The 24,743-nt window shown below is 45.0% G+C and overlaps 1 protein-coding gene across 3 annotated transcripts in view; it reads right to left on the bottom strand.

Annotated features, from left to right (window-relative positions):
• Positions 1-24,743, bottom strand: part of arhgef10 (Rho guanine nucleotide exchange factor (GEF) 10) — a 120,566-nt gene that overhangs the window by 7,707 nt on the left and 88,116 nt on the right. For all 3 annotated transcript variants that reach the window (XM_080784570.1, XM_080784571.1, XM_080784572.1), the window contains 6 exons: positions 23,877-23,963; positions 23,076-23,308; positions 21,969-22,126; positions 15,075-15,217; positions 11,118-11,292; positions 1,871-1,993 (listed from right to left, as the gene is read on the bottom strand). In XM_080784570.1, the coding sequence (XP_080640696.1) occupies positions 1,871-1,993; positions 11,118-11,292; positions 15,075-15,217; positions 21,969-22,126; positions 23,076-23,308; positions 23,877-23,963 (919 nt within the window). The remainder of the gene's footprint in view (positions 1-1,870; positions 1,994-11,117; positions 11,293-15,074; positions 15,218-21,968; positions 22,127-23,075; positions 23,309-23,876; positions 23,964-24,743) is intronic.

Below are 24,743 nucleotides of genomic sequence, written 5' to 3'. Positions count from 1 at the left end.
GATCACTATTTCGCTTATTCCATCTAAATCTCTTTATTTACAAAATAAATGACTCGACGATTCCCTTAGTTACATCAACATTGATCTTTGTCATTAATCGGATTGGGCCAAAATATCACCATTACACCGATCACTTGGCCTATTTTCGCCAGACAACCAACTGCCCAGTACACATGTCTACTATTTTCGCCAGACAGCCAACTGCCCAGTACACATGTATACATACGCCTGCACGCACGCACACACACACACACGCACATGCACGCCTGTAAGCCACCCCCCCCCCCCCACACACACACACACACCAACATGCGATTCATTAAATCACTCTATTTCTCCGCACGCGCGCACACAACAACACACACACACACACACACACACACACACACACACACTCCCGTCTCCCCAAGAAATACCACACACGATTAGAATTTATAGATGCGCGATTACATAACAGCTGTGCATCATTAGAGCCACACACGTCTCTACCTTGCGCTCACAGTCGCGATACTTTTCAGTTGTGTTGTACTTTTATATTGATTTAACTGTAACAGGAAGTTCCCATCTCCCAGTCACGGAGCTGCAACAAAAAGCTACACTGGTCGTTTCTGGCCAGTGTTGCCAAATAAGCGATTAGTAAGTAATGTAATTTAATTTATCAGCGATTTTGCCATTATTTTTGTAGATTGAAAAAATATTGGGGGTCCTTTGCTCTTGCTTGAGAATGTTTGAGAACCACTGCTCTAAAACAATATTAGACAAAGTTTGAGCCACAAACACATTGCTCTCTCTCTCTCTCTTCTCCTTTTGTATAAATTAAATAGGCCTATTCATGATTCTGCTTATAGAGAAGTAGCCTATGTTAGTTTGTTTTATGGACTTGAGAGCTACTTTCAAAACGACCAGCTCAACATACCCACCAAATAAAACTATCATCCCATTGCTGAAAATAGTTACAAAATGTAATTGAGGGGCCTTTCATATAGGCTACATATAAGACAAACGCACATGGAATGGGAAATAGAGGGGGGAAAATGCAAATCGTAGGCTTTTATTTTTGTTGGTATTTGACTTTGCTACTGATGATTGTAAGCAACAACAAGTATTGCATTGTGTGTTTGAGCTGACAGGCCCTTTTTGATGTCAATCAATCAAGTCATCTCAGGTCATCTAAAGCGGCAGATGCAAAAATCGTTTTTTATATTAAAATTATATATATTTTTAGTGCCATGTCATGTGGTCTACCTGCAAAGCCTTTGTAGATCGTGATCTACCATTTGGCCACCACTTAACGTCAGATCAGGGGTTTTTCTCGGCCAGCGCCAAAAATGCTCCCCGAAAGCATAATCGCAGCAAATACCGGGCAGTGTGTACGAGCCTTAACATGTTGACTACACTACACTACACATAATAACTAATAACCCATCCGTTACTACATGTGGAGTCAACTCCCGCAATTTCCTTCTTCCCATAGTGCGTGGCGAAGTAACTCTGGGATTGAGTGGCCGCGAAGCGGCCACGAAATTCTAGTATATATATATATATATATATATATATATATATATATTGCATATTTTTCGTCACTACCTGGACCAGTGTGTGTCCAGTGGAAACCTCGTATGAATCTGATCTCAGGTCAGAATGGGTTATGTAACGCCCAACACCTATGCATAACGTGACAGGTAGCGCAGACTACAGGGATATGGGCGGCTGGTGTCGCAAGATAGCAACTCCACCACGGGAATGATCCTTGCGCGATAGTGGGCAGTGGCGACTTAGATGCACAATAGGATGTTCCAGTCTCACCTGTGACCTTGGGGATGCCCTGCAGTCTGAGGACAGAGAGGGTAATAGGATGTTCCAGTCTCACCTGTGACCTTGGGGATGCCCTGCAGTCTGGGGACAGAGAGGGCCACCGTCACGCCCAGGTTGGTCCCGACCAGCAGCAGACCGTGACACACCAGTAAACTGCTAACGGAGACCCGCTGGTTCCCTGTGGACAGACCACCAAAGGGTTTGAGAACGACGGACATAGAAAAAAACAGCTTTTTCAAGAAGTCAACAGTCAGGATTTAGAAGACATTTGCAGAATCGTTCCCAGGTCAAAATGGGTTAAAAGTGCATTTAGAACAAGGTATAATCTCAACCTCAGAGTCCAAGGAAGGCACATAGTCAAGTCAAATCTACTGACATGATGAAGTGTCCGAGATGCAGAAACAAAAAAATAAGGGGAGAGGCATAATGCTTATCGAGCCTTACCCCGGCTCAGTTTGCACAAATACATTAAACTAGGAGCTATAGCGCCACAGGGGGAAACGGGGTGTAACGCAGAAACCTGTGGCCTGTAGAATTATGTTACCAGGTGCACGTCGCCGTTTGACGACGTTGCGTAGAGTGGTCCTAAATGGGCTGAAATGTGCCTGAAGAATGTGTTTTATATAACTGTACAATATGTGAAGACTTCTATAGTAAGCCTAGAACCTTGGCAGAGTACTTATGAATAGTCTGTTTAAGTGTGGAGGCAAGTGGAGTGCTGGTAAGCTCAGCCCATAGCAACCAGACGCCAGATCGAGCCTATTCCGATTCTGGTAGTGGGATTGTTAAAGTGTTTACAGCAAGAAAATAGCACATACTATTGCAAAATGGTTTCATAAACAAATTGTGAAAATACAGAAATAGCGTAAATATATGATCCATGCAATGTAGGTTGCTACTTTCATTTTATGTTTGAATTATTCTTTTTACAATTGACACGCCAAAAATGTTTCTATAGCAACACAAGCTGGTGCTGTAGAATTTGTTTTGGGAAACATTGGGAAACAGAGGTTTTAGGCCATCATGATAGCATGGCATTATACATTTATTTTATATACACCTTTCCTATCGGCCTCCTTGGCGCCTCTCAAACAACCCCCCACTTTTGAAACCTGCAGCTTAGGCTGACCTGATGTTATAGTTACATCGTTTTTACTTGCACCCTGCTGAATAAAGCTTGTGAGTTCGCTCCAGTGCCCTCCTTCTACCCATTACCAGAACTGCTCCTGAGATGCACCAGCACCGGACCAGCCTACAGTATAACAGGCTTGAGGCGCGGTGGAAACCCCTTGTGTTGTAGTTTAGGAATGTCTGTGCTGCAGCAAGCAGTTCACTCTGCATTGTACCTGCACAATAAAGCTGAGCTGAACTGAATTTCACCCCAAGATAATAATAAAAAAGGACCAGAAATGAAAGAAAGTCCTCCTAAAGAGCAAGATAAAAAACTATTTAACGTTTCATGTTCTACATGCACTCCCACAGCTAAACGGCTTCAACGGTCAGGAGTGGACAGTTGGACCTCCCCACACAGATGCATTGTGATCAAGTACCTTCATCTGTGCTAGATTAGAACGGCACAGAGTGCAAACGGCTGGAGTCCAACACACACACACACACACACACACACACACCGTGGTAAGTAACCGCTTAACGGCTACTTGTCTCCAGGGCAACTTAAACGGGGAGCCGGCCATAACAGCCGCCCTTTTCAAAATGTGTCATTCATCACATGAAAAGCACCATTACAGTCATGCAGTGCGCTCGCTCTGACTCAAACAAACAAACACAAAAGTGTGGTGGAATGGGACGAGTGAAGCGTGATGCCGTGATTAGAGCAAGCAGATCTGCCTCCATTCACCGCGCCGCTCCTTCCTCCCCCGATTGCACTTTGGACGAGAGCGTCTGTCTGCTAAATGCCTTCGTCGTAAATTGTCAGAGGTGCCACTTTGACCCATGGAACCAGTGGTTCTGAAACCTTTTCATGGCAAAAAAGGAGTCCCAAATTATATTTTGCCCCACACATACAAGATTTACTTCGCAAAGTTCGCATCGCGATGCGTTGTTGAGCATGTAGATCGGCTATTTTCAAATAGCGGATGTGTATAGGGTTAAAGTTGTGAACTTACTTCGCATCGGGATGCGTTGTGAGCTTGTAGATCGGCTATTTCCAAATAGCGGATGTGTATAGGGTTAAAGTTGTGAACTGGTTTGGATGCTATATTAACACATTTTGCTGGGGACCCCCTAGGACTACCTCGGGGACCCCTAGGGTCATCCCCGGACCCCACTTTGTAAACGCAGCGACTCTTTAAACTGTAACAGCGACACCTTTAAATTCGGCGATGGCAATAAATCCAAGTCTCGCTGACAGGCACGTTGTTTAGTAACTTATTATATGGAACTTGGAAGTGGTTTCCAGAGCCGTCCCCTGGCATTAGCGTCACCATGGCAACACACAGACCTGTGTATGAGGAAGGATGCATTCGATGATCACCACAAGTTTGCAGCAGCAACACCCGCCAGAAGCCAAGGCCATAGATTCTCATGAATCGGAGCACAGGGAGGTACTTCCTCAATGTAGTCCCCTTGTTTTAACGGAGAATATAAGGTTATAAATTAGTTCAGGGTTAGGCATAGTTTTACTGAGGTTACGTTTAGGAATAAGGTTAGGTTGAACCGCTTAGACATAGTTTACTGAGGTTGCATTTAGTACAGTGGGGTTCCCAAAGTGGGGTCCAGGGACCCAGCTAAATGATAGTTTGGAACCAAATGAGCCCTTATGGGTCTCTAACTCTGAGAGTGTACAAATTAACATTGACTTTACAATATAAATTGGGGGTCCCACAGATAGAAATGCCATTAATGCATGTCAAACTGGGGGTCCTTGAAATCCGTAGAAAACTTCTTATGGGGGGGTCCCTGGCATATCTTTTCAAATGGGGGTCCGCAGGGCTAATGAGTGTCAATTTGGGGGTGCTTGGCATGAAAAAGTTTGGGAACCACTGTTTTAGGAATACCAGGAAGAGCAGTTACGCCGGCCGTATAGTATGCGTACGCTCCTCTGTGCGACGGTGTTGTGAGGGCGAGCCTTCTGGCATTCGTGGCTCACATGTGTGTGTAATGAAGGCCCCGGGTTCGACCGCTGGCTGGGGGCCTTGCTCAACTTCCTCCTTTCATAATATTTGGAGTTCCCCACCCAGAGGGTGAACTAAAATAAACCCGGGGAGAACGTCAACACGGCCCCGGCTCTGGCCCTCGTCCCAGACCAGACGACCACTTTGATCTGCACTTAGTCCTGACAACCACCATCTCAGCCGTTTCTGTCTCTCTCCCTCTCTCTCTCTGTCACACACCAGCCATTACATCCTGTTACAGAACTCACGTCAGCACAATGTGAGCAGTTATGGACGCCTGTGTGTGTTTAATTTAATTCCTCTCTTTCTGTAAAGCCCCCTCGTCTCTGTAAACCTACATCATTATAATCTCTAATGCTTTCAAACTACAGATTAGATCATAAGACAAAATCACAGCTGGACTGGTCTGCTCCACACCATGCGGGCGTGGATGTAGGATTCTGCATCGACTCGTTGACCACTTAAGACCCTAAATATCATGTCGGGCAGAAACCTCTCATCTTCATCTTCTAACTTTTGAGATTTTTTCGTACACCCTACTTAAGCAATATCACACAATATTAACGCAGAACATCAGGGATGAGGGTTCAAGTGACTATTCACTTCAAGGGAAAAGGCCCGCTCTACTCAGACAAACGCATTTCGGCGCGCAGGCCTTCGTCAGTGTCAAAATTCAATCTTTGGATTTAATTCATTTTGGTTCAAGTGACTAAGCAGCGGTTCCCAAACCTTTTTGACCACGCACCCCCTGTTACCTCCCGACGTAGCTGACGCAAATATAAATGAAATATAAATTGCATAAGCTATATAGGGACATATATATACGTCCTATTTATCCACATATATGAACCCCAATATGGCACGTATATGCAGGATATAGGCTATATTCTGCATATACTTGCCATATATTGGCATAATATGTTAATATATTTAAAAGAAAACCATAGCACCACCATTAGCCTTTTCATGTCGCGCACCCCCTAGAAGGCGCTCGGGGCACCACAAGGGGTGAACGCACCGCAGTGTGGCAACCACTGGACTTAGGTCTGGTCCACTGTCTACATGCAGGGGGTGGATTCCGGGACACAGTCAATGTATGACATTTGGGATAGTGGAGAGCCGGGGGGTTGTTGTTTACTCCCGCCCCCCTCCCCGCAATGTTTGTGCCCATCAGGTCACACATGGCTGCTTATTTAGGTCAGACTGCCCGAGCAGACAAAGGCTGACAGCGTAGAATATAGAGACCCCCACCCCCCCCCCCCCCATCCTCTGGGGAACAGTACAGTATAGCACCAGAGAGACAAGTCAGTGGCTCTTCGATTTTTCAAAAATAGCAGACCTACAAGCTCGTAGTGGCACTCTTGTAGAAAAATAATTTGTGAGGCTCTACTTTTTGACTTGGTGTTTTTGTTTTTTAGCCGGCCGCTAATCTTTATTGAGAGTTTGCGACCACAGGTGGCAATGGTAATTCACTTGTAATGTCATATCCTATTAAAAGCCATGTTTTTTTCTGTAATCCTGTTAGTCACCCCGATGAAGGCAGTTGTGCCGCAGTGGCATGTGCAGGTGCTCTTTTATCTGGCAATGCACCAGCAGTCACACTTTAAATTAAAGGCTTTTCTGGTCTCATCTATTTTTGCATACATTTTGTCACCCAGTTGTACCGAAGAGCACCTTGTTGGGGATTTCTACTCTGGCCAAACAGATGCGCTCCTTCCTCTCTTTTTTTCTATTGAAGGGGAAGGGGGGGGGGGGGGGCACTTGCAATATTCTCACGGCCCGCCCACTAGTTGACAACCACTGTTGTATAGTGTACACTGTACGTTTCATTTCCAACCATTTAAACCCACGCAGTGAGCTGTATTAGATTGTTGTTTTTGGCAAGCGGCACACACACAAGTTGTGCAACGGCGTATAAATTAGGCTTCAGTCCAGCTAGATGTGCACGTGTCTGGGTGAGGTACTCCTCTGTGTGATGAAGAGGGGGGGTTTCAGATGATCCGACAACATGCTCCAACAGGAGGAGATCAACTCCACCGTTCAAGGCGTTCATACTGCTATTCAAGACGCGGTGAAACAACGCCCTGCACGGTCCTTTCCTCTGTGCCGATATCATTTACTACATCAACCTCCCCTCCCTGTCTCAACGTGCGTTGTGTGGAGACATTAGATTCTGTATTACTTTACAATAAGGCCGCGGAACAATGTGGACTTCTCCAAAGAAAGCCAACGATGGAAGGACCCAACGTCCACGCCCTGACAGATCAAATAGCGCACAACGCGTCTCCCATCCTTGCAGCTCATTGAGTCAACAGATCACTTTGGCTAGCCTATTATAGTCAGACTTGGCAGCACAAATGAGATGTTCGGCCTATCCAAATTGGAGTCAGATCTGGAGAGGCAAATCTGAACAGCAAATAACCAGGGTACAGGCTTTAGTTCCGACATACTATTGATCCGAAACCTCAATCCCTAACCGAACCATAACCGCAAGCACGGGAGCAGCGCATGTCGGACCATCGCATTTTCGCTCCGGACCTTTGGTGTGTCGGAAAAGCGTGCGCACCCCCAATAACCACATGGAAACGTATTTGTGCGGATCAGATTTGATTTTACTTTATACTTTGACAAAATGGAGTTGCTCGCCCCCAAAATAAGCTAGTAGATTGGCTATTTTCGCCCATGTCTGAATACACAAATACTATCGGATTAACTTACAAATAACAGTGTGGACAGTCCTTCCTAAAAATCACATTTGCTTGCCGTCTGAACTCTGAACTTGGCCTTGGACTAATTTTCGCCTAAATAAACAAGCGTTGATGGGTGTAGATAACGACGCTCATATCGACTGCAGCCTGTCTCTTGTGGGCCAAGACAGACACTTTAATTGGCAACTCCCTTCACGTCACACTTTGTGCAGCCGACAGCACATTCTCAGCGCAGCTGCCAGCTTGTTGAGGCTCGGCGGTGGCACATTCTAGCAAAGAAACGCAGATCACAACATCAGCCAAAGACAGAACGCACGCCGCAGCGATAAAGATATCCACCCTATGAAGAGAAAGTGCCAGCTAAATGCTCAGAACTAAAATCACGACGGTCCACCCCCGGACTGTGGCTGAGCCGACAGGGAGGTTGACGTCGTGTTTGAATGTCGGGGACTGGGACACGTTAAGCTGTAGTATGTGGACTTCCTTTGCCACAGACAAAGACTGCCGATGCCCGTAATGTTGCCCCGTACTCGCCATCAGAGGAAGTGAGCGCTTAGTGGTGAGGGACTTCCATGAGCGGCGGTCTCTCTACCCAGAACCAACTTCCCCTGTGGCTTGCATGGATCGCATTAGTTAATACAGTCAGCGGAGCACTTTTATCATTCACATCTGCCTGAGACCTCCCACTGCCGAACTCTAAACACTGGCTTTTAGAGAGGGACTTTCCACGAGGTCAAGAGAATGTACAAACTAAAATGCATTCTCTACCACTCCCGTCTAACTAGCAACCATAAGGCCATTTATCTTTGCGCCAATACCCATATAAGCAAATGAAAACTCGGGTTAGTATTAAGCAGTGCCAACAAAAGAAAAACGGGATCTTGTAGTTTGATCCGATATCTCTGAACAAAGAGCCGTTCACATTCACACATGATATAAGGTCATCCGTTACTTACTGACGTGATGACCCAATGCTATAATAATAGTACTATAGTACTTCGCAGCAATGCCAGCTGAAGTTAAAACCACCCCCTTAAGATCATGTTACATAAGATCTGATATTCATCCGATTCATTAATGTGCTCTTTAGTTTTCTCTCTCAGTGAGTGACTTGGACATTACACAACTCACACCCTAGCCAAACACCATGCCCACTACAGCCAAATACACACACACTTCATATAAATATATGAGCATAAGGACATCCCTGCTAATGAATATGACAGAATGACTGCAGGCAAGTGATTAACACACACCCCCACACCCCCCCCCTAGAACAGAAAACCAAATGCAAAGGACATGCATTTTTCATCTCATCACCACTTCAGATTTCAAGGGATCAGTCAAGTCTGACAGAGCAGAGTTAACTGTGGCCCAGAGCTAACCCTCCCTGCTGTGAGTGTGACTGTCACAGGCTATTTAACATTTCATGACGGTGTACCAAGCCACCATTAGATCCAAACCACGCATGAACACATCTGTCTGCATGGCACTACACAAACCCAATGAGATATGGTCTGGAAGACTGCAGCAGTCACTCCGCCAGGCAGGGTTCGCTACCAATGGAAGTAAATCACAGCCAATAGGAATGGAATATGAAAAATCTGCCCGATATATATCTTGAGCACATTATAAGACATAATAGGAAGAAATGTAAAAGCATGACGCGAACTGTTCTTCCTTGGCCCAGTGGGAATGTGAGTGCAACGTTTGACGGCCATCAGACGTTCATGATTTGTGCAGTTCTGTGCAGAACAGGCCACTCTTGCAGACTTTGGAAGGAGTATTAGCACCCTATTAGCATAACGTGTGTTGCAGGAGTTGAAAGGAGGTGAAAAGGGAATCGTCCTGTTGAGGTCAACGGACAGACGGACGGACAAACAAAAGGAATGGAAAACATTATCTAGCCTTCAGCCGTCCTGCCTGTCGGATGTAAATATAGATTCACGCCAACACGATACAATCTGACCCCTAAACAAACCTCCCAGCATCCCATGGGGCTCCGTGTCTTCCCCCGTCAAGCCCAGAGCAGAGCACTGTGCCCGTCTATTAACCCATTCTGACCTGAGATCAGATTCTAAAAATGTATTTTTACAGTTTTCTGAAAAAGCTATGGTTCTTCGATCGTTCTGCGATTTTTCAAAAATAGCAGACCTACAAGCTTGTGGCACGCTATGAGCTTGTAGATCTGCTATTTTTCAATAGCTAAAGCATAACATAATGCCAACACCAAAATGGGTTAAGAACGGGAACGCATCCGTTTGCTTTTAACCGCTTTAAACTTTAGCTATTGAAAAATAGCAGATATACAAGCTCATAGCGTGGCACTATATATATTTGTTTTAATTAGAAAATGTGCGCAAATCTTTGAATATATATAATTTCACAGCAAACGTTTTTTTGGCTGACAAATGGTGAATTACAGTACGTATCATTTCCGTGGTCCTTGACATGAAATAGTTTGAGAACCACTGATGTAGAAAACAGAACACTGATTTTGAAGACATTTGTAGAATCTGGTCTCAATGGGTTAAGCTCGGAGCAAAGCAGAGGGTTTGACCTCCGACTGATTTGATTGTCTCTCAAGTAGCCTACTTATATCCAGTGATAATAATCTACTGTACATCTGTTTGGCACAATGTCTTTCATCAGAGTTGACACTCATTTACCCCTTTTTTATTGATCTCTCTTCCCAATTACCCCCCCCCTTCCCTTTCTCTTAAAAACAAAACGATGGAGCTTGTACAAAAAAAAATTCCCCCACCGTTTTACACCCGTGTAAACTCGCGATGTGTCTCCGATTCTGAGAGAGACAGATGAGACAATTCAACCCAATTCTTTCCCCATTCCCTGCATCTCGACGGTCCCTTTTCTAATGTCCCTCTGTCCCATGGCAACTCAATAAATACAAAGAGAGACAAGAAATGAGACGTTTCCAGCGTCGACTTGTTTGAAAGAGGGTGACACACATGACCGACGTGCCATAACAAACGCACTATACGCCGGATGAGAGAGCACCGAGCTTGATGTCACCCAATTACAGACAGGCACTGCGCTAAGACGGGCCCTTTTGAAGAAAACACGAGGCCATCACAGGTTCAGAGCGGACAGGCTACAGTAGGACTCCGTGTTCCCTCCGTCCTCCTAACCCGTCAGGTCCCCTGTGGGGGTTCAGCCACACGGACACGGAGCACATTACCGCACCGAGTGACACCGGTGGGTCAAACAGTAAATTTTAGTCGACTAAATCAACTGTAGATTTAGTCGACTAAAATCTTCTGATATTTACTCGACAAATACTAGACCGATACTAAAACAGTTCAGATGACAAAAATGTGACTGTAAAACCAAATGGAATTTGAGTCAAAAGACTAAAAGAAGCACATCAAAACGTGCCGTCATATAATCCACACGGCATGGGTGTGGTGTGTGACGGCGGGGGGGGGGGGTGGAGTCTCACCGGCCAGGATGTTGTGCACGGGCGTGGCGATGTTGATGTCCTGCAGGTGCTCCAGGGTCTCGGTGTGGAACAGACGCAGCGTGGAGCCCGAGCTGAAGGCGATCCAGATGCCCACGCCGGACACCGCCATCACAGACACCACCATGCCCTCCTCCGGGTGGGCCTCCAGGTGCCTCTGTATGGGAGCATCACAACAGACATTATGCTAACGGTATGCTAACACCGGACACCGCCATCACAGACACCACCATGCCCTCCTCCTGGTGGGCCTCCAGGTGCCTCTGTATGGGAGCATCACAACAGACATTATGCTAACGGTATGCTAACACCGGACACCGCCATCACAGACACCACCATGCCCTCCTCCTGGTGCGCCTCCAGATGGCGATGCAGTAACATCGCCACAACGTGCATTATCATCGTCACCGTTAGGCCCATCGCAATTTGCCGCATTATGGTCTAGTCGCATTTATTTGGGATAATCACATCATTTTTGCATAATCGTCATAATCGTTTCCATATTGAAAAATGTGCATGCATTTCCACTATTGACGTTTCTTTTTAAAGTTAATAGGAGACCACGACAGCCAAAGCGAGACTTCGCCATTACCAGCAGGCCGTTTCAGTTATGTCAAGTGAATTTGTAGTTTAAATGTTAACTAGCTATTAAATCGTTTATTATCTTCCAATTGTGGAAGGTGCCGGACTGCCGGTGTGAAATACGTTATTCATTATTTATATCTGCCCTGTGAAACTTACAAATCGTAAAAGACAAAGACATGCAAATTCTTATTCATATATCCCAGTGTGCAACTCAATTTAAATCGTTAATCGCAATCATTTGAGGGGCAATTAATCGTCAGGTCAAATGTGATAATCTTGACAGCCCTATACACCTGTTATCTCTAAATTCTATTTTTTTCGTAACTTAAACGCCCTACTTGATCATACTACAGCGCCACACAAAGTATCAAACGTATGAACTGAAGAGGGACGATGTGCTTAAAACGAGGTCTGAGCTCATTTCTATTTCCAACAGGACCGACGGTGAATGAACTTCATGTGCCAACGGGCGACGGGAACCAGCGTGTCTCCGGTCTCGAGGACACTGGAAGGACGATCATCTCATATAGCACAGGCCAACCACGTTAGCACATGGTAAATGTCTGCATTTCTACAACGCCTTTATCCAAAGCACATTACATTCATACACCGATTGTGTGATTATAATTGTTGTCAATTTAAAAACAGCCTATATAAACAGTAACTCGGGTGCTCTTCTAAGTGCATACTGTACGACTACTGTAATTATAGGTTAGGTTAGTCACACACGTGCACTGCACACACACACACACACACACACACACACACACACACACACACACCCACCCTCGGCTCAATCTGCGAATGTCCATTCAATGGCTGTTATGTCTGGGGACCTGTTTTGTGCGTTAGCCCACAAAAACAGTGAGCGACACTAACACAACAGTCAGCCCTGGTTCAAGACGTGACCGTGTTGTTGGCCAGAGGCAACAAGGAAGGCGTTTGTTCAGGGACGATTTGCATAGCGCTCGACACAATGAGACCATGTGGTGTCGAGCACGACGGGGAAACTAGGGTTTATTTACAGGCATTTGATAAGCTTTGATTTGGTTTGGAACGATTCAAGTTGTGCAGCAGTGTTTCGATTAAAAATATATTATTATATGACGAAAAATGTTCACAACGTGATACCTGGTGAGCTTGTAGATCTGCTATTTTCGGCGTACAGCCGAGCATAAAATGAGGCATTTCGTCGCCATCACGGCCGGCCAAAATATTTTTTGTTGACTAAAAAAAAAAAGTATTCAAAAGACTGACTAAAACTAAATAAAGATCTGCTGTGAGACCGAGCACACAGGTGTCCCCCGTTTGCAGCGGACGTGTCTGAGAATAGCACACGTGGGTTTCAGAGAGCTGTGCTGCTCCACTGTTCCACTTCCATGCCTTGGCACAGTTCCACTAGCTTCTGCACACGCTCTTTTAACAGTAGGTGAGGTTGCATTTAATCCTTCAGAAGTAGGCGGAGTTGTACGTGTAATCCTTAAACAGTATAGTATAGGTGGAGTTGTGTTTTGACAAGGAGGGTTCATTCAGAGGTGTCTTCTTAAAGAGGCACTACAAGACAGAGTGCTGCTCTCTCTATCTCTCTCGCTCTCTCTCTTTCTCACATATTCTTTTTTTGGATATTTTATTCACCGTTGACCATTTTCAAAGATCTACCCATAACCATGTTACCTTTTCTCATCATTTAGGCAGATGCACTTATCCAGAGAAATGTACAAAGATTCTCTCACTCACTGGGAGGGAGGGAGAAAGAAAGAGAGGGAGAGAGCGAGGACAATGAGAGAGAGAGAGAGAGAGAGAGAGAGAGAGCCAGGTGGTCTGTAATGAGCTAAATGAGTCTAACCAGATTAGGAGGTAGCCGCGAGTCAGAGCAGGGTGTGTTTCCATTTATAGACCCAGGGCAGGTCGTCGTCAGGCTCATTTCAGGCCGAACAGACACAGATAAACAACATCATAGCGTGATGGGAGACTTTTCTAATGGCATTAGTGGTCACCATCATGGCAGCCAGAGACACCAGCCGATGATTAGTAGAGCAGAAGGTCAGAGCCATGGAGTTAAACACAACCTTGCCTTGACCCACGTCACATTTCATGAACAATACCACTACCGAGGAAGATCTGGCACCCCCAAAATGTTTCAAATCAGCCTCATGGTGGCGCTGTAACAGGGCACAACACAGAATAAAATAATGGCAAAAGAAATGCCATTAGGTTGAAAGTGGTTGGAAATGGCTGCATAACTGCAAATATCGATGTCATAAAAAAAGTTTACTTCACTACATGTATTGGAAAACGAGTTACTTTGCAGATTTTGATTATAATCACAAAACATACATTAACCTGCACGTCAGCCCATATATTACATTTCGGCCATTTGAAAATAGCCGATCTACAAGCTCACAATGTGTCGCATTATTGTCTTACTTTTACTCGAGCACATTTTCCCACCACTGACACCATGTCATATAAACACTGCTACTCCCACACCTCTGGAACAAGCAAAGAGGAAATGCCAACCAGTCATGTACGCAGGACAATCTTAAGTTACGGTAAAAACCCAAATAAATAAACCGCTCAGTGGGTCACAAAACGTGATACAGTAGAGCAGTGTGTCTCATTACATGGCATCCGGAGGAAACATCTATAGGGAAACAAATTACACCCCCCCCCCAAAGGCCACCCCCCCTTTTCCCCAACAGGGATTCAACAAAATGCTTTTTGCAGATGAACTCCGGTGGTATCGTAACGGATGTTCACATGTTCCCACAAGCCGCGGAAGCGAGATAAAGGAAGCTTATCTGTATTATCGTCTTTCGATCACTCCACCCCCTGGCTATATCACCCTCCATTAACACACTACATATTATGTGTCAACTTATATTTACCTTGTAATTGTACTTGTGAGATGTACTCGTTCCCACATGTGTCATTATACTGTGTATATATATTTTTTGATCGGCATAACTTCTGTGAATTGCTGTTTACATTGTACACACCATAAGTCAAATTCACAGAACGTTCCATCTACTTGTAATAAAGGTGTTTGTGGGCCGTTTGTTTACACAGACAATTTGGGTTAGATACACAGATGACATTTAAAAAAAAAGGCACTCCCAAGATGACTTGTTAGGAAGGACCACGTTGAAAGGTTGCTCTAAACACACCGCATGTGCCTATACGTGAGAGGAAATTATTTCATGCCACACTTGGAAGAACGTTTGACCCAGATCATTGCAGGGCCCCAATTACAAATAATAATATCACGGCATTGGATGTGGATCACTCCCACTGTGTGTGTGTGTGTGTGTGTGTGTGTGTGTGTGCGTGCGTGCTGAAGACAGGCCGGCGTACCTCCACATCGTGCGTGAGCGTGTTGATGATGAAGACCTGTCCGCCCGACGAGGCCCAGACGTGTTCCTCCACCGCCAGCAGGGCTTTGACCGGCAGCACCCCCAGCTTGAGCACCTCGGGGCTGTCGGAGCTCCACGAGCCATCTGTACAGCAGCAGAGACAACGACAGAACGTCAGTACCATCTGAACAGCAGCAGAGACAACGGCAGCATGTCAGTACCATCTGAACAGCAGCAGAGACAACGACAGAACGTCAGTACCATCTGAACAGCAGCAGAGACAACGGCAGCATGTCAGTACCATCTGAACAGCAGCAGAGACAACGGCAGCATGTCAGTACCATCTGAACAGCAGCAGAGACAACGACAGCATGTCAGTACCATCTGAACAGCAGCAGAGACAACGACAGACCGTCAGTACCATCTGAACAGCAGCAGAGACAACGACAGGCCGTCAGTACCATCTGAACAGCAGCAGAGACAACGACAGACCGTCAGTACCATCTGAACAGCAGCAGAGACAACGACAGAACGTCAGTACCATCTGAACAGCAGCAGAGACAACGACAGAACGTCAGTACCATCTGAACAGCAGCAGAGACAACGACAGGCCGTCAGTACCATCTGAACAGCAGCAGAGACAACGACAGAACGTCAGTACCATCTGAACAGCAGCAGAGACAACGACAGAACGTCAGTACCATCTGAACAGCAGCAGAGACAACGACAGAACGTCAGTACCATCTGTACAGCAGCAGAGACAACGACAGGCCGTCAGTACCATCTGAACAGCAGCAGAGACAACGACAGACCGTCAGTACCATCTGAACAGCAGCAGAGACAACGACAGCATGTCAGTACCATCTGAACAGCAGCAGAGACAACGACAGAACGTCAGTACCATCTGACGTGCATGTATAAACAAAGTTTATACATGGAGACGTCACCGGGAGCATTCGTGGTTTGCCCGAGGTAGGTAACCGAGGACATACAGTGTCATGATGAGTGCCCAGGGTTTTTACTATTTTGAAAAAATATTTAGAAATACCCAATAGCCGATCTACAAGCTCACAACGTGTCGATTGGCTATTTTCACTATTATGAAGTAGGCATAAGGGGTAAGACAAGATAGTGAATGTCAAATATACAATATACATTACATGGTCAAAATAGAAAGAAAATGAAGTAGAGAAACATGTGCAGCAGATATAGAATCACAGTCTCTTGCAATTTAACAAGACTATGTGACGGCGAGCACAGCGGCGGCCATCACACTAGGTGTTTTCAATCATTTCTGTGCTACAGTGCCATCTGGTCGCGGTCACAAGGAGAACCACAACCATACAAGTTGTTTAACACACGCTTAGGCCTGTGACAGTTATTACATACCGGTAATCGCCTAAATATTTGAGATCGCAATTATTTTGCATAATCCTAAATCGTCGTGAAATGAGAAGTGTTCATACATTTTCACATATCGTCGATGCATTGCAGAAACAGACAATCTATAAGCGTGTCTCTTATAGATTGAACGTGTTACGGCTATGCTTCATTGCTTGTAGATTGACTATTTCCTGAACTCGCGAGATTATAAAGTACTATACCGTTAGAAAATGAACAAATCAAAATGGTGGCTTATCACAGGCAATATCAGAACTTTTGCTGCCAAGGATGGCATGTGAAAACTGTCTCGCCCACTGCCAGTCAGTCCAGCAAGTTATGCTAATGATTTAGCAGGAAACATTCTGGCAGGTAAATGTCCTAATGGCGACTGCCCTACACGTGTCGAGTTCCTTCTGTAGCGAAGTCAAAACAGTGAGTTCATTGTGGGCACCGTTATTTGTTGCTGCCTTTAATTATTCAGCTACTGTACCTGTTCTATCGCCACAAGGCTGATATGCAGTTATCACCCTCGTGTGTCTCTTTATCACTCTCCGCCTTGCCCAGGGCAAATAAAGGCTGGGTATAATGGTTATGTCATAATGTTTCAGCTGACAACACCCACCAGTGAGTCACTTTTCACAGCAAATACTACCAATGGAAATAATAGTGCTGCTAGCTAAAAACACACTCTTCGTCCGTTAAGACTGATTAACTGGCCCGCTGATAGCTTCACAGCCCTCACTATGAATAGGAATGTGAATAATCATGGCTTTGCAAAAAATCCATCCATCCCACACACACCTCCTACATGCTGTGTTCAACGTGAGCCTGGTGTTTCCACAGAGACACATGCATTCTCACCACTAGATGACGGGAACAAATACACACAGTTCTCTCTCTGCAACATGTGAACTCTCTGTGATAAAATGACATGACGTGTGTGTGTGTGTGTGTGTGTGTGTGTGTGTGTGTGTGTGTGTGTGTGGGGGGGGCCCTGGTTGGCCCGACAGAAAAACACTCCAGGAGCTGACGGAGGTTCATAGAATAGGGAATAGTTTCGACATGACTGTTTAGGCTTGGTGAGGCGTGTGCGTAGGTGGACAGAAAACTTTATTCACCGATCAAGTGAAAGAAAAGCTTTTTGGCAAAACAATCGAAGTTGAGATAACTAATAAAAGCCCCTCTGGTGGGCGATCAAGCAGAGATACTGTAGAACTGTAGTGTTGAGCTGAACCAACTAAAATGGCTCCCTACGGTTCGGGTCATCCCCATGTTCTTTGTACCCCGGGTCCATTTGGTTCTATGTTTTCCCCGTTACCATAGTGTTAGGGTTCGGTTTAACATATAACCCAACATTGCCTAGCGTTGGGCTGAACCATGACAAATATTTCTCAGAGATTCACAAAAATATTTATATAAATTATTTTAAGCCTAGAATAAAGACCTCCGGGATCCGGGTGAATCATGATCATAAAACCTTTGATTCTGTGAAAAACAATAATTGAATATTGAATTATATGATACTGCATTAGTAAATGTAATACCCTTTGTTTAGCAGTATTAATTTTCTTTTATTGGTTTTATGGTCATGGTTAATTGTATGGTCAAGATGGCTGGATTCTAGAACATATTCTATATAAATATCTTTGTACATCTCTATGGGGAAAGTGTAACCATAAAACCACGGCCCACCGCTATGCCCTGGCCTATAGGAATCGTTGAAGGTGAACCGGACCATGAAGAGGTGAATCGTCAAGGAACCGGAATGGTCAAAATCGCAACCCCAGTTCTGTCTGAACGATCCCAGGTGAAAACGGCACCGTTGGGTTGAGACTGAGCTGAACCAGGCCAGTTTAAAATAAGTAGCTCATTTCCTCCAGAACCTCGACATTCCTACCGAGCTAATCTAGACCAGGAAGTGAACGAGGCCTCGCCAATAGTGTTTGTTTAAGAGACGGCACAAAGGCAGCTATTGAAGGCAGAGGTGCCACGCAGGGAGGCTCTGTGTGTGTGAGTGTGTGAGTGTGTGTGTTGAAGGCAGTAGGTGCCACACAGGGAGGGTGGAGAGGTACAGTAATGACACCAAGGGGGCTACACTGGATTAGCATTCCAGCAATGTCCTGTGTATATTATTATAATAATCATAGTGTGTGTGTGTGTGTGTGTGTGTGTGTGTGTGTGTGTGTGTGTGTGTGTGTGTGTCTCTGCATAACTGCATGCATATGTGTGTATGTATGGCAAAAAAAAGAAAAAAAAGAAATGGCAGTAGAGTTCACATTGGGGCGCTGAGAAGAGGGGTGCACCACTAGTACCATAGAGTATTAAAAGGATAGAGACTGGACACCAACATTTGGTGTCCAAAATGCGGAAGTGCTCAATGTCAACCCATTTAGGCCTGAGCAAAGATTTGAGTCAAAAACATTTGCTCTGAAAAAATATACATTCAAAGATTTGCTCCACATTTTCATGATTTTTTCAAAAATAGCAGACCTACAAGCTCGTAGCGCGCCACTCGGTGGCGCGCTATGAGCTTCTTATACATTATGTTATAAATTATAACATAATGTAGCTTTGCGTTTGCGAGCTTGTAGATCTGCCATTTTCACTACTTCTTAAATCATTTGTTTTGTTGTATGGAATTTCTTTGATTTCTTCATGAAATTACTGAAATACATCGTTACATTTGTCTTGAATTCGTGAAAATTTTTGCTTTTTTGGGGTTGGGGGAATGGTTTTTGGAAATGTTCTGAAAGAATAATAACAAAAAATGAATAATAACAAAAAATAAAAGGACCCATAAAACTGTCTGCGCCACAGTGCCAGTGCCATAGATAGAAGACGTGCTAGTCTGCATGGCATGGCAGACTACTGGCACTACCGGCTCTGAGGGCGTTCTCAGTGGATACAGTCAGCCTCTTATATAACCCCAACCAGTTTAGTTCACTTCAAACCATGGAACATTCCTCCGTGACGTGTCAATGTCACCAAAAAACGCTGTGAGTGTGTGTGTGTGTGTGTGTGTGTGTGTGTCACCGTGTATTCATTCCAAGAGGGACGCGTTGATGAAACGTGGCAGGAAAAACACCACATGAGACAATCCCTAGGCCTGTCACTTATTACATAATCGCCTAATTGCAATTATTTGAAATAATCTCAATTATTTGAGATAATTGTCATAATCGTTTGCATTTAGAAAATGTCCATATATTTTCAAACATTTTCCCGTATAAATCCGCCGTGAGGAGACAAAAAAACCCGATCGAGCCTGCACCTGATACACTCGACTCCACTCGCCTCCTCCATGAAGCACATTAACAATTGAAACGTTAACCATTTTCGGGTCAAGCTGGAATGACCCCGAGTGACCTTTCCATTAGGACAGACAGCTTTTATAATTGGCGTTTAAACACTTAAACCCCAGCATTCCTATTCTGAGTCACCCCTGGACTTGGGTCAAGGCACCCTAGGGTGCCACGACACCCACTTTGAGAAGCCCTGCTCTAGAGTGTCTAAGGGGTCCTTGAGGGGGTTCCAGGGGGTAAAATGATTGATAGTCAAGTCTGTAACACCCATATACAGGTCTGTAACTCCCATAAAGTTCTGTAACACCCATATACAGGTCTGTAACTCCCAACAGTGTACAAATGGAACCAAATGGACCCGTACGGGTGAGAACCACTGAAACTTAAACTGTAAGTGGATAAATTAACATTGAGGATTTTACTTTTTCACAGATTTCTAACAGATGGATCACCAAAGGACCCGTTCCATTCCGCTCACGAACCCTTCCAAGGCTGAATTATCCCAATATAATATGTTAGCGAGGTGGAGAGAGAGAGAGAGAGCGAGAGCGCAAGAGATATTTCTGTAGCTCCAAGGGGGGAAAAATAAGTTGGAATGACTCAGTATTCTTTCAGGAAAAAGGTGGAGCATTCCTGAACAGCTGCTCAAAGTCTCTTCCAGGCAAAAATGTAGCTGGCTGAAGGTGCAGGGAATAGTTTCCAGTCTCTTTCTCTACCTTTCTTTTCTTCTCACGTGCACGCACACACACACACACACACACAATATCCTATGCAAATACAACACCGGAGCGCTTGTTTGAATGCTCCAGTGTAGTCCAGTGGTTTTCAACCCTTTTCATTTCGAGGTCCATCATCTATTTGGCATTTGAGCCACGGACCACCTTTTTAATGAGATTTAGCCTTTCAAACCCAAAACTACGAATATATTTGAATAGTTGGATGAGATTTTGTCCACAATTCTGCTGTATTGATGTGGCGCCATAGGAGGGGCAAAGGAGCAACACAACATTTATTCTACATTCACCAATTGTGGAGACAAAATAAATTAAGTAATGCAGATGTTTAACAATAATTTAACTCTTGAGAGCGTAAAAATGGAGCCGCAAGGTTCCATTTGGTTTCATTTTTACACTCTCAAGAGTTAAAGACGTAATATAAATAAGGGTTCATTTGGTCACATGGTTTCGCTGGGGACCACCGGTTGTTGTCTAATGCTGCATTGAAAAGAATCCACCCAGGGGGGAACGGTGACATTGCAACAACACGCCCAATATGCTTGAAACCGCAGCGTTCCCTTTTTCCTGGTTCTCAGGAGGACTGCAGACAAACGGCCGGGCCTCACGGCCTGTCAAAAAGACAAAATCTCTCCGTCTGCTCCTCGTGAAATAGGTCAGTGCTGCTAACGGAATGGATTCTCCTAGACAACCCAGACAGGCTTGGTACCAGAGAGAATGCCCCAGAAATACTGACTCACACACCCAACGGGGGGGGGGAGAGAGAGAGAGAGAGACACACACACACACACACACACACACACACACACACACACACACGATAAGGTCAGGGGTTGAGCAGACAAAACATGTCTCGCTGCGACCCAGGTTCCCCAGACTACCTTCTAAACAACATGGGTCTATATTCCGTCTGTTAGAGCAGCACTGTGTTGCCTAATGTAGGTCATTTACTCTCTGTAATTGGCCCAATTTTACTGACAACCCACCCACAGGAGTGGCAACACATCTAACAAAGACGGAGTTCAGAGAAAATGGTCAAAAGAGATGCCATCAAACTCTTCATACATATAAACACACACACACACACACACACCATATACCTTCCCGATACGCATAACATGCGTAGCGTCGACACGGAGTACGTATCCAACACCAGTATGTTTCTTTAGGTTTTTTTTTCAATCTCAAAGTGAGGTCCAGCTAGGACTCTCATGGTTCCTTGAGGGGGTTCTAAATGGATCTCTATGGATTTGTACACTTCTCAAGAGTTATAGTGGTCCATGAAATTAAAGAATCTACGGATCTAGGAATACATACAAAGTAAGGAAAAGCATAAAACAATACTGAAACATCAAAACAGTACAATTTAATCGGAAATGGCATAGACGGGCATACGCAGGGTCGGCAGCTTTTCCGATACTGGTATTGGTATCAGAACAACTCTTAACACACACACCACACACACACTTGTCTTACCTGGTGCTCTGGAGTATATGACCACTGAGCCGCTGACCAGACCCACATAGAGACAGTGTCGTCGGTAGACCAGACTGGTGACCGTGACCTTGTCGGGGGTGAAGAACTGTTGCAGTCGGACCTTCTTGGATCGCTGGCTGCTCTTATACACGATGATGCTGAGCAACAGGATGAGAAGAACCACAACCCGGGTCAATCCATCTCCTCTGACATAACCATAGCTTCATGGTGGACAGTGGATAACAATTAGCTTTTGCAGAACAGTCTTGCCATCGATAATACCGGTTGTGTAAGCCGGCATACCGTGGTATCGAGTTCATAACCGCAATTCTTTTTTTTATCGTATGATTTTGTAACCCATTTTTCACAAAAACAGGCTTGAAAGGTTCACTTCTGTGGTCTCTAACATTACACCTAGCTACATGTTTACGCATTTCAGCTCTGCCACTTATTTCAGACATGCTCTAGTATGTGAAGAGTCTGCCTAGGTGCTATCAACTAATTAAAAAAAAAAAACACACCCGTGTGAACTGAGTGGTGCAATTCACAAAAAAAAAAAGAAGGTTTTCTCCTCCGGTGAAAGGAGGTTGCGCGATGGCAGACTCTCAGTCAAATCTGGTCGCATATGGCCAGTACAGAATGAATAGAGGGTATGCGTATGCTTCAAGTGAAGGCACATCGAGTGGCAAAGCATCAGGCAAAGTGAGTCTAACATTGATTAATGTTATTTAATGCAATCAGATAGGACTTTTCTGTTTGGATGCATGGTCTGTCAAGGCCCAGCTGTTTGCCACCACCCAGGTGGATGCGTGAGATTTATTACTACCGGCATAACAAAAAACTCTGACCCGTATGAAGTGAGTGGTGGAAAAAAACTCAGCTTCCCATCATGCACCTGTGAACAGTGTGAAGCTACACAGCACCACTTTGTCCCCCTAAACATACATACAGACAGACAGACTTGGGGACGGACGGACATAGCTGGGCATTGGAGTGGCTGTACCCTATATGGTTGCACCACTAAAAAAAATCCATATCCAGCCCTACTAGTCTGGAGCTGATCTGGTAAAGTGTGGGTATAACGTGCGTCCACGCGACGCCGCGTACCTGCCCTCCTCCATGCCCAGGCACACGGTGGGCGTGTCCGCGGGCGTGGCCTTCACGTGGTTGGCTGCGTCTCCGGAGGCCGCGGCATCCCCGTTGTGCAGGGCGTGCTCCGTGGGGACGTAGGCCATGCAGAGGATACGAGACTCCACGTTGAAACACTCAGTCACCTTGGGGCTGGAGTTCTGCATGGCCACGATGGAGATCTGGCCCATCTGGTTGGTGCAACTCGCCACCTGGACACCGACGAGGCGAGCAAGGCATAGTAGTTAGCTAGGGCTGGGTTTTACATGCATTTCAACCCATTACACCAACCGGGAAAGCATCCGTGTACATTGGTTGGATATTCAAAAATCACACCCGTGTGAAATGAGGGGCGCTCTTGTCATCAATTTATGTTAGCGGACATTTGACATTGCTACATAAAGGTACATAAGGTGGTCCCTAATTGGCCAAGCGCTCCCACCAACATGTGGTCGGTTAGCCGATTTGCTCGTTTACATGTGACGTAAGTTTTCCCTTCAATGTAAATTTAATTTACGTCATATTTAGCGGAATTTTGACGTAATTTCTCCGTTCATTGTCAATGGAAAATATTCAGACATGTGGGGACAAGATTTAGCAGACATTTGACCTGAATTCCCCTTTCATTGTCAATGGCAAATCTTGAGACGTGTGGGGACAAAAGCCGTTTATAGAAGGGGCTAGGCGCCCCTTAATTAAAAATAGCAGATATATAACACAAGACTCAACATAGAATTCATACTCATAGAAGAAGCATGAATTAGGCATAATTGTTCTCACCCAGACACAGCCATGGCCCAGAACGGGGGTATCTGCCGTACTCTCTGTGTTGATGTGAGGTTCTGGGTTGTGGACCGCACACTCCACCTGTGACACAACATGGAGGAGAAGCAGAGAGAGAGAGAGATGTGAGGTTCTGGGTTGTGGACCGCACACTCCACCTGTGACAACATGGAGGAGAAGCAGAGAGAGAGAGATGTGAGGTTCTGGGTTGTGGACCGCACACTCCACCTGTGACACAACATGGAGGAGAAGCAGAGAGAGAAATGTGAGGTTCTGGGTTGTGGACCGCACACTCCACCTGTGACACAACATGGCAACATGAAGGAGAAGCAGAGAGAGAGGACGATCATCAGAAATAATTCACTAGTTAACTACTACTACTAGTTAACTTTGTCAAATGTCAAGTGTAAGCTTTAGTGACCCAGACTGATATATCTTTAGAAATCAGATGTGACTATAATTGTACAGATCCATAAGTCTTGTTCCTAAACAAGCAAGGGAGCACTTGGAAAATCAGGGGACATGAGGAGACTAGCGGGGGAGGTGTGGGGGAGAATAATAAACAAAAAAACTAATCTTGGGAATTGCAATAAAGAATTTTTTGTATAAGCGATGTGAAAAACTGTAGGCCTACAATGCTTTTTTCCAACAAAAAAAAGAAAAATAAAGATTTGAACCACTATGAATGTGATTGAAATCTAAGCAGCAAAGAAAAATCTGGTTATTTTCTTCTTTTGCTGTTAAGATAGGATCAAATGAATCTCATTCCAATCTGGCAAAAATCTGATTTGTGGTGAGAACATGTTCGGTATTCAGATCACATGAAACAGCAGCAGCTGGAGGTCTTATTAGCAAGTGTTGCTA

The sequence above is a fragment of the Protomyctophum bolini genome, assembly GCF_963924005.1.
Source record: "Protomyctophum bolini genome assembly, chromosome: 15".
NCBI lineage: Eukaryota > Metazoa > Chordata > Actinopteri > Myctophiformes > Myctophidae > Protomyctophum > Protomyctophum bolini.
The sequence above is the reverse complement of the archived record's forward strand: the minus strand, read 5'-3'. Positions and strand labels throughout refer to the sequence as shown.